General features: G+C 39.8%; 1 protein-coding gene across 4 annotated transcripts in view; it reads right to left on the bottom strand.

Annotated features, from left to right (window-relative positions):
* Window positions 1–15,613, bottom strand: part of RhoGAP71E (Rho GTPase activating protein at 71E) — a 99,327-nt gene that overhangs the window by 60,958 nt on the left and 22,756 nt on the right. For 3 of the 4 annotated variants that reach the window (XM_080268582.1, XM_080268585.1, XM_080268583.1), the window contains exons 2-3: window positions 10,311–10,685; window positions 45–229 (exon numbers count right to left, since the gene is read on the bottom strand). In XM_080268582.1, coding sequence (XP_080124708.1) covers window positions 45–229; window positions 10,311–10,432 — 307 coding nt within the window. In that variant the 5' untranslated portion in view covers window positions 10,433–10,685. The remainder of the gene's footprint in view (window positions 1–44; window positions 230–10,310; window positions 10,686–15,613) is intronic. The other variant, XM_080268584.1, reaches the window with a different exon arrangement.

Raw genomic sequence — 15,613 nt, 5'->3', positions numbered from 1 at the left:
GTCAGACAATATGACCATACACTGATATGGTAAACAAAACTGACCAATGTTAACCAGGCGTCCATTCTGGAGGAAGTGGACAAGCTTCTTCATAGAGCCGTGGTGTCCGGGGGCGCGGAAGACGTCCTTCTTGGCAGGCCCCTCCTTGTTCAGCTTGAGGATAAGCACCAGCAGGGGCCCAGGGATGTCATTCTTGCACACTTGCTCCAGCGACACCCCAAACTTCACCCTGACAGGTGAGACACAAGAGGGTTATGATGAAAATATACAGGTATTCAAAGGACACGAACCTTCTCCGTCACTGCAGTTACCTATATGATGTATTATGTTTGGTAGGCAGCTAAAAATAAAATTTAATAATAATAATAGTAATAATAATAATAATAATAATAATAATAATGACAATAATAATGATAATAATCAGAAATCCTAAACACAATATATAAATACAAGTGGGCTGCTTAACCCCTAAAACGCGGATCGTCGCATTTGCGACGGTCGGCCCAAAGGGCAGAACGGCGGGTCGTCGCGTTTGCGATTTGAGTTAATTTTGAATAACCGCGGGCAAGCATGCTCCAGCTGGTATTGTCTATCAGTCCCGCCACCCATGAGCTACGTTTAGCACACTTGACCTTTGTACTACTGACCTCGGTTGTTGCCAAGTCTCATTTTTTTTACCCACCGACGCACCGATGCGCGGCCCTCCCTCGTTGTGCGATATGGCAACGCGCGGACGGCTGATACGTGTCAATCTGCGCCGTCATCTCGCAAGCACTTTTTGCTATTGGGAAACGCTTGTTTCCCCAGTTGTCACACTGTCATTTTTTCGCGCGGTTTGCCCCAGAATAGCGTCAGTCCACGCAAATCTGCCACGGTGACACCATGTCTAACACGAGCTCTTCCGAGTCTGTGCCTTCTAGCCCTCCGAAAAAGGGTTTTGTGACCTCAACCCCCTTCAAAACCTTACCAGGAACTACTAAGGGGCTAAGTGACTCTGCAATAGCCTCAGAACTTTTGAAAGCCTCAATGGACTATGGCAGTGACGTCGGTGTGTGGTCGAGCCTGGCTGAGTCAGAGACACAATCTAGTGCTGATTCCGGGCCAGAAGTGATTGTTTCTGTGCCGGAGGAGACTGTGTCAGTGCCCAGCACCTCAACAGGGAAGGCTCTGGTGAGGAGGGACCTCGAGTATGGGAAGGGGGAAAAAAGGAAGAGGAGCGGAGACCCCAGCTCACCGCCATTGTCCCCTACGCCACGTCACGCCACCACAAGCCCGCCACGTACTCCCAGCCCTGTTCTCTCATCCTCCTCCTCTGCTGTCCTGTCTCCTGAGTCGTCGGAGTCTCCTTCACCACCGAGAAAGGGAAGTAAAAGAGCATCTTTACGTTTGAGAGGTTATCGTAGGCCTAGTGTTCGTGTTGGTAGAGTTAAGTCCCCTAGTATAAGGCTAACTCGCACTAGGCAACTCAGGAGTCACGCCACCGCGGGTGACCTTGACCCAAGTGATAATGTCCCTCCCACCACCACCACCACCACCACAACACCAACACGGCCTGGGATAGCCTCTGCCTCACCTACTGTTGCCCAGCCTGCCTCACCCACTCCCACACGACCTGCCTCACCCCCCGCCGCCCCAAGCACCTCGCAGCCTAGGCAGGGAACGCTAGATGCCTTCGTGTGGTCAGAGGGATCAGATTTTGTGCCTGAGGATCTGCCCTTTGACGACAGTGAGTGTGGACTTCAGGCTGACTTCCCTGTGGACGACGATGGTGAATGCCTTGACTACCTGTTGGCCTTCCTTGACGACGAGGTTATGGAGCACATCTGTACCGAGACAAACAGGTACGAGGGGCAATGTGCGCCAGTTCGCGAAGGAGAAGGTGAGGCGGCCACGCCATCCACGTCGCGGATGGCAGCATGAGTGCCTCTTACGATCCGCGAGCTTTTTGTATTTATTGGATTGATGTTGCTAATGCCGCACAACTGGAAACACAAGTTAGAAGAATACTGGACTTCCGACGAGCTGTGCCCAACACCCATATTCAATAAATACATGAGCCGCGATCGTTTTAGGCAGCTGATGACTTATCTTCACTTCGCGAACAATGATGAGCCTTCCCAAACTGACCCATTATGGAAAGTGAGGGGAATCCTGAACATGATCAAGGATAAGTTTACGAGGTTCTTGCGCCCGTTCAAGAAAGTCGTGATTGACGAGTCTTTGGTATTGTTCAGGGGCCGTCTTCGGTTCGTCCAGTACATTCCAAGCAAACGCCACCGCTTTGGAATCAAGTTTTTCGTGCTGTGCGACTGCAAGACGGGGTTCATCCTTGACTTCGTCATTTACACCGCCAGCAATGTCGATTTGGATAAGACTGACCCCCTTGGATTCTCTGGTTCTGTGGTGAAAGTGCTTTTGGAAAAGTACTTTGGCGAGAATCATGTCCTGTATACGGACAATTACTATACCGCTCCTAAACTCGCCAAGTACCTTTCTGAACACGGCGTCGGCTCCTGTGGCACTGTCAGAAGTAAAAGGGCACATTACCCTGCCTTCCCCGAGGCTGAAAAGTCAAAGCGGGGAGACGTGCACCTGAAGAAATCTGACAAGATGCTTGCAATCAGGTGGCATGATAAGAGAGTCGTGAACATGCTCACCACAGTACACAAGGGTGAAATGCTGGCAACAGGGAAGGTCGACAGAAGGACTGGTGAGCCTGTGATGAAGCCTGATGCTGTAATTGACTATAACGTCAATATGCGGCTGGTGGACAAGTCTGATATGATGATTGGAGAGATTGACTGCCTGAGGAAAAATCGTCGTTGGTACAGGAAGGTGTTCTTGCCCTTGATTGATATGTGCATGTTGAACGCCTTCATCCTGTATAAAATCAAGAACAGGAAGCCAGCCAACTACTCTCTCAGACGATTTTCCAAGACTTGTGTCTACCAGCTGCTTCAGCATTATGGCCAGGTTCTTTCTACAGGTCCCAAACGCCACCCTCACACACCTCCAGACCGCCTACAGTGTCAGGACTACCTTCAGCGACACCGCCTGGAGCCACTGCCAGCCACTGCAAAGAGGGGGAAAGCACTGAGGAGGTGTCATGTGTGCAGCCACACTACCAGGCAGGAAAGAACCTTTAGGCGCACCTCCTTGCAGTGCAAAGAGTGCAAAGTTCCCCTCTGTGCTTACCCGTGTTTCTTTGACTACCACAGCCTAAGTAGATTTTGAAAATAAGGGTAAGAATCTTTGAAATAATACTGAGAGTGACAGTGATAATATTGTTTAGTTTTCTTTTACGTGCTGACAGTGACAGCCTGATGAGTGTAAATTAGTGTATGTACTTGTAAAAGCACTGACAGTGACAGTGTTTTTTGGTGTAAATAATTGTACATAGTAATAATATAAGTATTGCGAGTGACAGTCACTCCAGTGTAAGAAGATGAAAGCATATTTTCCTATTCTATGTTCTGACAGTGACAGTTTGTTGTGTAGAAAATATTATTTTTATAACACTGGACAGTGACACTGATGAATAAGGCAAAAAAAAGAACAGATACAGTGAAAGTGAGCGATAGAAATGAAGTGCGAGTGGCCGACAGGAGCGAGAATAAAGTGCCTGCCGTAAGGTTGAATAAACTCGCGCCGCGGTGGTCTTCCTCAGTCTCAATCCACAATACTGGCAGTGACATTGATTTTTATGGCCGTAATAGTGACAGGCAAACGTTTGCGAAGTCCTATGATGAAAAAAAAAGGAGTATACGTGTTTTTTGCCGAGAAAAGGCAAATGTGACAATATTGACGGGAAGATCGCCACCGCGCTGCACGTCGGCCGTGCGCTCCGTCCATTTTAGCCTTATTTTCAGTTCTTATTTACAAATACGGATTCCAAACAACCTGTACGTTGTTGTATAAAGTGTACTGTGACAGACTGAGGCTGTGGTAGAAAGAAAACCGGGTTTCTGGAGGTGTGAGAGTGAAGACTTTGTTACCCAACTTTGCAAGTCTTCACAAGTCCTTTGGTAGTCAACGAAGGCTCAACATGTGGCTCAGGAGAAAGCTGAATGTAAGTACTATATGCCATAAAAATTTTAATGCTCTAGGGTTAATCTATGATTTTTGGCAAATATTTTTCCACAGGTACTCAGACCCCGCTACAACCCCGCCACAGCGGGGGGATCACCCGTACACAGCCGCGTTTTAGGGGTTAAAACAAGTATATAAAACTGTATACTGAAAGAACAATTAATGTCAGTTACAACATATACATATTAAGTACTTGAATAACGACATAACTAATAATAATGACCTAAATGTAGCCCAGAACATTATCAACGACAAGACAAACACTACGCACTACTTTCTGAAATACCAGAGTTTTAATGCTCATGTGTTATCAGAATCCACCTGCAGAGTTAAGCAGTTAAAGATGCCAATGCTAAATTACTTATCTTTAGGTAAGCTTACAAATATCAAATAAATGCAGTTTCCAGATTTTAAAATTCTGAAGGAATTATGTAAGATTATATTAGATTGGCTTAAGGATTAATAACTTTTCATTTGCTCATACCACAAGCTGTTACCCGTGTGTCCAAGATGCAATTCATCATGCTAATTTTGCCATCCATAACTTAGTACTGTGTATATATAGCTGTTACCAGTATCACCATCACCACTGTAACCCTTTATCACACTAATATGCACAGGGTGGGTAGCATCAGAAATGGCAACACTGTATACTGAAGGGAAAGAACCATCACCAGAGTACCGTGTGACAAGTAATGTGCTACCAGTAATATTTTCAAAGTGAGTGGAATGAAGAGAACCTAGAGAAAAAGCCAAACCCATAATTTTCTCCAAACTAATTTAAAATATCTGTTAAGTGATATGTACTATAAAAATAAAAACAACTGTATGGCTTTCTGTAATGTGAGGTGACAATGAACTGTGCTGCAAAATTACAAACAAAAAAGTACAGTAAATAATTTTGTCAAGACAGTGACACTAAAAATAGAAATATTTCACATATCCTTCACATTACATCCAGTATCACCTAAGCTTCACATTACATCCATTATCACCTCACATTACCACATATGGCTAAATAACACTGTACAGGGGCACTAGTCATGAGCTTATATTCTCACTGACTTTGTACATATCATAGCACCTCTTCTTCAGTTAATTCCTTCACATTATTACACCTTAATACCCTCTTTAAGTGACTGATGCCAACTGTGCTGATATTAGGAAACACAGATGGAACAGCAGACAATACAAATCACCTCTTCAAAGATGCATTTTCTAATCTATAATTGCTATCTCTAGATTTGATTCACCTCAAGACATATTTTTCAAACTGGAGGGCTTAGATATAGCATACCCTCATTAACCCTTTCAATACTAAGGATTTCTTCCCAAATTGAATATACTGTACCTATTTGGGGTAGCTTGGCAAAAAATAAGTAAATAAATAAAAATAATAACAATGCAGTAATATCATCATCATAATAACGAATAAAAAAAAAAAAAATCACCGTGAGGGAGTCAAGATGTAACATGCACAATGAATGGCTATAGAAGATGCAATACAAAGTCTCCCCTACATCAATGAGAATACATCTTATACCACAGTGCAAGAGGTTGGAGGATATAAACAACATACCACATTCTGTACACGTAATTACCTTCACCCAATTATCGGACACACTATAAGTTATCACACTTTAATCTTCTTCTGCTGATTATGACTCATTTTAGTGCTTCTGGATGTGAGCTGAATACTGAAACTTTTGAATACTCCTTGCACATCAATTAAAAAAACATTAATATCCAGTATACATATTTCTTAAGCAATTTTTAAATTTAATCCTTACCCAGTTTCTCATTATATCACAAGCAATGGGAAGAATGGTGAACAATAAAATGAGTATTTGAGAAAAGAAGTTGAAACTATCAGCCTGGCTTTAATTGGCTACAGTATATGGTATGTTAAATTTAATGCATAATAGAGTTTCAGTGCTAACACATCTCTATTATTTGATCAGCAGAGATTATATGTGTGATGGTGCCGCAGGTCTTACAAAATATATACCAGCACAGTACCACAGAATATACAAGAGAGAGACTTCTTAGTCCATACATTGGATATAATGCGTGAGATGGGAAGGGCAGTAGTCAGAGATGAAGCACATTAGCACTGACAAATAGATTTAATGCCACTCAAAATATTCTAAACAATAACAACAACAACCTGTTCTTATGCTGCTACATCTCAGAGGAGGTAATATTTGACTGTTACCAATGCTCCATCACATGGCATCAATGAATCCTGCCCCATTACCTACACCGCCAAGACAGAAGAAACTGTGTATTACAGCTCACGTTCAAGGGACAAATACATCACAATTAGCCCCATGAGTTTGAAAAATCTCTCCACAGCTGAACAAAATTGTCTGGAGGCAGCAAAAATAACCTATAATGAAATATTCTCTGGCTGAAGAGATATTATGAAGAACCAGACCCATCACCTCATGCACACTGTTAGAGCAAGACCCGCTTATTCAGTTTAATAGTCTCTGTCCATCAAAGCTTTATACTCAAGATCATGCTTTTCATTTTAACTTCAACAAGCACTTAGAGACACAGGACAAGAGGACCGCATTTAACTGCACTAATTCTTATCAAATATTCTATGTTACTTATGACATTACTTTGCTTCCTGGAACATGCTCATACAATATTTTAAATGTTATACTGTGAAGTGTCCAAAAAGGACTTCAGACACTCTCACACACCTATCATCAACATTCCAATCACAGGCTTTATGGACAACATGCACAAGGGTTCAAGTAAATCATATACTGTATATAAATACCATCATGTTTGTTGATTAAACTCTCAATACACCTATTCCTTTTCTGCAATTAGATTAATCTTCCTTAGACATCATGAACTGTATTGACAAAGTAGATCTCCTGTCTGCTTTCTTTTCTCCTCTTTATATCATGTGTACACCTTACACACATTGTTACAATCAGTGAAATATCAAGCCTACTTGTGCTGTTGTTTCTTTAATAACCTTTGAGTACAGACCACACAAACACTAAATAAAACATGGAAGTGAGAGGTGAACAGCGCTACATTATTCCATTTACACACATGACTACCATGAAGTTCAGTGCTTTTAGATAAGGACCAAAACTGTAGTGATTCTGCTTCATTGACTTCTTTCTTTTTCCTTCTCCTACCTATATGATCCATCTCTTTCTTTCTGTTTCCAACTCCTTACTGTTTCTTTTCTCACTATTCTTCTTTTTTTTCTTTCAACAGTATTCCATTATCTCCTACCTTTTCTCCATGTCCATCCCTTTGGCATTTGTTATCTATCTCTCCTTTTCTCCCTCTCTTTCTTTCTTCCTCCATCTTGTTTTTCCTGCATGGTTATACAAATATCCTTCAAATCTCTCCCTATCCCCTGAAAGGAGAATGACAACTTCAGCCTGCAGGCCATCAGGTTCACGTTTAGATGAGCCTGGGATCACAATATGAACTACAAGTGAAAACCAATTATAAGGTGTCTTGGCATGGACTTGAATCTCCAACTTTCCCCATAACTGGCCTATACACCTAACTGGATGCCATGTCAGAGAAAATTTTCTTTAGCTGAACAGCTCTACAGTATGTGAGTTTTCTAGTCTACATTCACATTATCTTTACAGCAACAGTATAGTCACTGTAATTTCTATACAGCTTTATACTGTACTGTTACCTAGCACAATATATCAGCTGTCCTAACATCATCCCCAAACTATTTATAGAACAAAAATTAATCAAACAACACTATTCCAGATTTTTTTTTTTTAAATCACTTTGATTCCGGATACACTTATAGTCAGAGTTCGGATCATCAATCATCAGGGAAATCCAGCTTTCACTGCAATGGAGATATCCGTCTCTCTCTCTCTCTCTCTCTCCCTCCGTCTCTCTCTCTCTCTCTCCCTCCCTCTCTCTCTCGCTCCAACAGTTCTGCTCTATTGTCCATAACCTGCATCCTGCCTACCCCAGGAAGTGAACATAGCAAGTTTATCCACCAAAACGACACAGAGAGCGATTCATCCATAACTTGCCCAAGATATTTGTATTTTAGGTATATTTACAGATGAATTATTCAATATAAATGTACAGTAGAAGTCAGCATGTGAGTTTTCATCATTGCCAACTTAAGGCTAATACTATTTTAATGTAGCAAATCTATTTTTTCTACCAATCACTTCATGAATTATTCTAGCACACCCAACCAACAGTTAGTTACTACAGATGCCTATAATAACGTTTCTGGCCCAAAATCTAATATACTATAGCACTAGCCGTGTGTGTGTGTGTGTGTGTGTGTGTGTGTGTGTGTGTGTGTGTGTGTGTGTGTGTGTATTTTGGGCAGCCAAAACTACACATTCAAATCGCACCAAAATTGGCACAGAAATAGCAAAAAATTTGCTGATGTGAAAAAACTTGGTCCCATCACGATTGAAAAACTTTTACTTTATATAATGAGCGATCACATTTTGACCCAAAAACGCTGCTCCTGGCGCTGGGCATAGGATCTCCGTAAATTTTTTGCCCACAGGTACAACTAAAGTATTTCATTCTTGCATTCGGACAACTTGGGTTCCTTTCCCGAAGCTGCAAATAACACGATCAATTGGTTAGCTGCGAAAAATCCAAGTGACAACATTACACTAGAACAGCACATAAACACAAGAGCTCTCCGTTGGAGCACTTGTTAAAGCTAAAACCTATAGTATATGGTATAGTATATGTCTTAAATAAGTCCCTAATCAGTGAACAAATGGAACAACTTTAATTCTACTGGTAAAACATGTGCACATAACTCCATTTTACAGACAGTATTGTACATTATTTACATCCTTAAGACTAGAATTATCAGTGACAGCATTACATCAGGCAGCATTCCGGCCCAGTCCCACCACCAACAGGAAAGCAAAGTGAACAGTCCCAAGATAGAGACAGGCAGTTCTGTACATTCACAACCATCCTTGAAATGTTTGCCTTACATAACAAAACACATGCCAAGGAGAGGATTTTTAGTTCAAACTGTTGCTTTTTTTTTTTTTTTTTTCCAGTGCACCAAAAGAAAATTCAAACAGCAAATCATAATTTTAAAACTACAAAGAGTTATGGAAAACTTTAAAGACACATGATAGAAGACCAAGTAAATTTAATATTAAAACTCCACATGTAAAAACTGCTCGATGTACATAATGGACACTTAATTAAGGAAAGAATAATACTGTATCCTCCATCAAGCACTCATTTATTAGGGAGGGCAAACATTTAGCACAAAACTGATTGACATATGAAAACAGGAAGATCCCCTGTGGCACAACCACAACTCTTGCAAGTTGACCAAGCTTACAATGGCAAAAGTTTAATGTCAGTTTTAATTGATGATATCATAATTAACAGAGGAGACAGGAAAAAAAAAATTGTAAATTACAGAAAATGGGTCTATTAATTAGGAAAAAATTGGATCTATTTGATGTTCAGATTTCTGATGATGTGAGAGAGAAACTGATACTGACAGATACAAAGTGACTTGATCAATATGGTATTATGATTAGACAGACAATAATAATTATATAACAATAATAATAATGATAACAATAACAATAATAATAATAATAATTAGCCTAGAAAGTAAGCTTGGATCATCCTTACTACAAGATTATATTTACAAAATGCACAAATAAAATGACAGTATCAGTAACTTACCAGCATCTTACATTCTGATGCTGTGAAATTTACTGATACTGGCTTAAAAAAAAAAAAAAAAAAAAAAAAAAAAAAGTGATTCTGAAAAATTTATAGTAGGCAGAAATACTGATACCAACTCTTCTGCTATACTCTATCCATCTTAACTTGGCTTAAAATTGTCATTCTACATCTATAATCCTGAGTTGAAAAAGAGATTAACAGAGGCAAAAGTTACTAGATTAACACCAGAATATGAAACTTGACAGGAAGAGGCACTATGGAAAAAGCCTTAGTATGTTCTTATTCTTCTATAGAAGTAGAGAAATAAGCTGAAGAATGGCAAAAATCTCAGCCAAGTTAAGGTGACCAAACCATAGCCCAGTAGATACCATTCCCAAAGTACCCATGAAGAAACATGTGTCAGACAGGAAGAAAATACTGCAACAAACATGACCCCAGCAAGAACACTAACCAAGTAGAAATGTGATTGTTGAATGAGGAAAAACTACTGATTGTGACCAAGTGAGCACTACCTTCCAATGGTCCAGTATGGGGGGTAGGTGTGGGAACATGGGGAGCAGGGTATGTGGGGATCAGAGGGAGGACACCACAGCTCCCCTCCACCTCCTAGGCTCCCTCCTCTACGTTGCAGCATCCTTCTTCCAGTTCCCTCTTGGTCCTTCCTCTTTCCTTGTCCTCCACTTCCTCTTTTTCTTCTTTCTTCGTTTTCTTGTCCTCTTCTTCAGGAACACTTATCAACCGACAAGGTAGTGTCCTCCAGAGTATCCAGGTTCTTACTCTCTCACTATTCCACCTGGCTGTTATTTTACTTATTTCTCTCTCAGTGTCCGTGGTGTATCATCCAAAATGTTCCTTAATCTTCACAATATTGTTTTAATATTGAGAACCTGATGCAAGCACAGCAATGAAAAGAAAAATAAGGTAAATAAAAGTTGCTCATAAAAAGCACTAAAAAAATGAGATGGAAATAAAGGAAATAAATCTGAAGAAAAATACATATTTAACATGCATGGGGATACAATGAAAACTACTTCACCTCAATTCTCCCAACTTCTGTTTATCATTGTGTATCTCATATAATATACTGCACCAAAGTTAAATCTGACTGTCTTACAAACACATCACATTCATTCTGTCTGCTAACACAGGAAATATGAAAGTGGACTTCAATGCTGTAACTCAAGATCACTTTTTCTTTGCATGTGTGTGTGTGTGTAAATGTGGGTAAGTCCTTCACATTCTACATCAATCACGGCAAAACACATGTACAAACGTCATTTTCGCAAAACACCTGTGTATGCGGAGAATAAGTTTCCATACTGAACACAACCACAGGGAGTCAAAGTACAATGTTCTCATCATCATAGGCATCACATGGCCATACCTGTCATAGCTTTCACAGAATAAAACTGTCCTCTACAATATGTCATGATCCTTCTCATCATCATCATCATTTCCAGACCTCCCTTCCCACTCTGAGATGAGGTGAGGTGGGGCCCAGGAAAAAAGTTTGCCAAACAAATACCAATAAAAACTAAATTTAAACCCAACCAGAAGAGCTTCAGAACATACAAGAGTAAACCATAATAATTTCCACAAAAAATAAGACAGCCCCTTCACACCAATCTGCACATTCAAGTACAAAGATAAAAAACTAAAGACACTACAACACAATTACTGCAAAAGCTGAGGCAGGAAGATGACAATAAGATGATCCAACATAAATCATACTATGAATAATCAAAATTTAAGACACCAGAGTTGATCCACCAGAAATTTTGCAAGGAATAATCACAGTATAAGATGACAGTAAGATGATCCAGCAAAAGTCTTGCCAGGAATAATCACAAGGTAAGTAAGATGACAAATGATGATTAAAATCTTGCAAGGAATAAACACAATGTACAGTACCAGCAGAAATACCACAGCACATAGACACTATCCAAAAGCAGCCAGGTCCATCGGCACCCAAACTCATGAACCACATGCTTCACATACCTCTGAGGCTTGCTGTTCTTGGATACTTTATTCCCTCCAAACCAATCTAGCCACTTCATCATTGCCATCTATTACTTCCTTGACTCACAGGATGTGTTTAGATATCAAAACACACAAACAAACATCATGCTCCTTGGTCAAAACAAGCAAAAACATCTCTGGCTTACAAATTCCCCTTGCCACTTACACTTCTCAACCTTAACTATTATCAGCGCTGTTATGATAAGCTTGCTGTTATGATAAGATAAGCTATCATACTCTAACCCCATCCCTACCCCCCCACCCACCACCTCCTCCTCCAATCCCATTCTCATCCCCCCATCCACCATCTCCTTCTGATGTGACAATACACATTTTAATCGCCAAAAACACCATGCAAGCTAGCTGGCAACCTATCATGGTAATAAGTGTGGGCTGGCGGGATTTAGTCAGTCGGAAATGTGCTCTCAATCACCCTCACAATTCTCATTATTCAATAACTTTCAGTCATGGTGGGAAATTAGAACACAGCAGTCATGACTGCCTTCCAGTCAGTAGGGAAAAAGTGTCAGCCAACAGTGAAGGATATGGCCTGGAGTAACTACGATTGTGTGGATGATAAGATGAATGGTGTCAACACTGATTGGGAATATATTTGGTTGGTAAAAGAAAGTACAGTTGGACTGATGATAAGAATGACTGTGGTGGCAATTACAGGAATTGCTTGATGTGCATAACAAAAGAAACATTCACTAACAGCAGGACTGAATGTTAATTCATAAATCCTTACGTATGGAAAAAGATCATAATGATGATAATTACCAGCAACTATGAAGGACAGCTCTAATTATATAAGCAGATGAATAAGCACAGCAGTGATGACATTACACACCACACTGGCTGTCATAACAAAGCTCATCTTGTCACAACTTCCTTCATATCACCTCAAACCCAAACCTTATGACATATTGCTACATTTATCAACATTAAACATATGGACATAATCTCTCACGACAAATCTCGCTGCAAATCAATGTAATGTAGTTTGGAATATCAGAAACCCACAGGAATATATAAAAGACAGAGGTGATGATTGTTGGGAGAGCTGAGATGGTAGTGCAGTCAGGGATAAAAGTTTATCTAATACTTTACAACTCTACTCCTTTCTTTCCTCTTCCAACTACTACTCCTAAGCTGAAAGAGGCTTGTTATGATTCTCTGCCAGTACAGGATTCCTCTTCATATGATGCCACAGGGAGTAAAATTATAGATGTGCACTAAATATTCTGCGCAGAAGGCACAGTGGGATAGTAGGGGTGTAAACTTTTTGTCCCTGCCTGTAGTTATGTAAGGGGTAGTCATGGTTGCAGTGTTGATGCCTTTGAGTAAATGGAGACTCACTGCCACCAAGAGACCTTAATCCCACCACTATAGCTACCAACACACACACCAACACTTACTTCACACACACACACACACACACACACACACACACACACACACACACATACACACACACACACAAAATAAAGAAGAATACATAGCTACACACACACACACACAGACACACACACACACACACACACACATAAATATACAAGAATACATAACTACACACATACACACACAAATATACAAGAATACATAACTACACACACACACACACACACACACACACACACACACACACACAAATATAACATACATGAATACACACAAACACACACACACACAAACAAACATACATGAATACACACACACACACACACACACACACACACACACACAGCTCAGACAGCTCAAGGACACCAGTCAAAGGAAGAATTTAAAAATACATAAGAAAAAAAAAAGCATATAAAAATAAATAAATCTCTTACCAAAGAAGTTTATGGTTTGTGATAATGTTAACTCTTTCATTACCAAGATATAGTGTTTTCTTTCTTTCTTTTTTTTCCCTATCAATGTCTTTCCTCAAAATTTAAATCAGCTCTAGCAATATGGAGTTAACTGTTAGTATATATAACTCCACTTGCTCAAAAATTCTCTCCTTACGTAAATAAAAACAAATCTGGGGGTAGTACGAATAAAATAAAAATAAAAATGACAGTCTCAATCTGAAGAGGTGAAATCCATTTCTCGTCTTCACCTTCCTTTGTTTGTGTTGACAAGTTTCTATTTACAGATCAACAGGAAATACTGTATTTATATACCTATCAATCCTTCTCTGTATACATGTATCATATATCTACTCAAGTGCAAAACTCTTTCTCTCTCTCCCTCTCTCCCCAGCACACCATCTGTTCATCAGCAATAAAGATAAATGCACTGAAACAACCCCATCCTCACCATCATTCCCAACATTCTGACTCCAAGAATTTGCCTCAGTAGAATAAAATTGCATTCAGTAGCCTATATAAATACCTATGCATACCCATAACAGCAAAAGGGATAATCAAAATGGTCTGTTAGCTTTTGATATTTCGCTGGCTGTGTAAAATTTTACTGTAATTGCATGAAGAATACAGAGATTATATTTTTGTGTTTTCCTTTTTCTGTACCGATCCTATCCATTAACCAAATATAGAAGGTAGATAGAATGATGATGATGACGATGTGGCAGTGATGCTCATGAAGGCAGCAGGGATGATAATGCAGGTGGCAGTGATGATGATGACAAAAGAGATGATGATAGTGATGATAATGATGATGGTGATAAGGGATGATGATGATGATGATGATGATGGATGTGATAGATTTTGTTGCATCATAATCAGAGAAAGAGTAATGCAAGACAATACCACAAACCACACTCCTACCAACAAGCTGAACTAAGCGGCCCAAAGATAGCCTAAACGTGTCGACAGTTTTGGTCAGGAGAGGAGGGACATCCCTGACTATTAAGGCATCACACAACACCACAATAGCTCATTTAGTATACCCAGTTATCCCCTTTTGATTGCTATGATGTCCTTAGTCTTGTTAGATATGGGTAATTTTATTCTGAAAAGGTCCATCATGGTGTGAGATATAGCAAAAGTCGCTATTAACAATTCGACAGAATGACACACTCTCAGTAAAACTGTTTAATGTTAGTTGTCATAAAACACCTGAGTTGTCCAATCATCAGTGGGTTAATGGTAAGAGTATAAACTCCCTCAAGCTGCTGTTACTCATTCTTGGCTAGATAAAATTATTTAACACCAGCTGGCATAAAACACTAGAGATGTCTGACCATAAGAAGGATAATGGTAGGAGCACTAACAAACTCCAGCTCCTACACCTTACTCTCAGCTGAATACAACTAACATAAGCTGGCATAATATACAAGCGTTGTAACCCTGATAGGATTAATGCATAACATCACAAAAGGGCAGCCAGAATGTTAAATTAACCTTTTCAGTATATCTTTATTCTACTCATGCTTCATCCACATAATTATATTCACCTCAGGAATGGCCTGTCACAGTAGAAGGGTCACAGGCAATCTCCACTAAGCAGTTTACTACCATTTTTTTTTTTTTAATTACATGTATTCTTCTTCTTTTCTAAAGACAATTCTATTCATTTTGCAAGAAGCTCTTCAAACTGGTGAGGGCTTCATACAAATTTCAATACTCTTTTCACTACAAGACCTCCCCCAGAAGTCTAAGAAAACTGTCTAGAAGGAACAATAAAAAAAAAAAAGTCTCCATATTGAAAACGTCTTTCCACTGAATCCCATGACATACTTCTTATACCATTACATCTACACAAGGACAATTATATTAAGCTTAAGGGTGATGTCCTTGATGATGGGGTTATTGAAGTCTTTGCTTAATTTCTCCAGTTCAATATGTTT

This window comes from Coenobita brevimanus, chromosome 28 (genome assembly GCF_032717465.1).
Source record: "Coenobita brevimanus isolate Jiangsu-jjx chromosome 28, ASM3271746v2, whole genome shotgun sequence".
NCBI lineage: Eukaryota > Metazoa > Arthropoda > Malacostraca > Decapoda > Coenobitidae > Coenobita > Coenobita brevimanus.
Note: the sequence above shows the minus strand (reverse complement) of the source record. Positions and strands in the feature narration are given on the sequence as shown.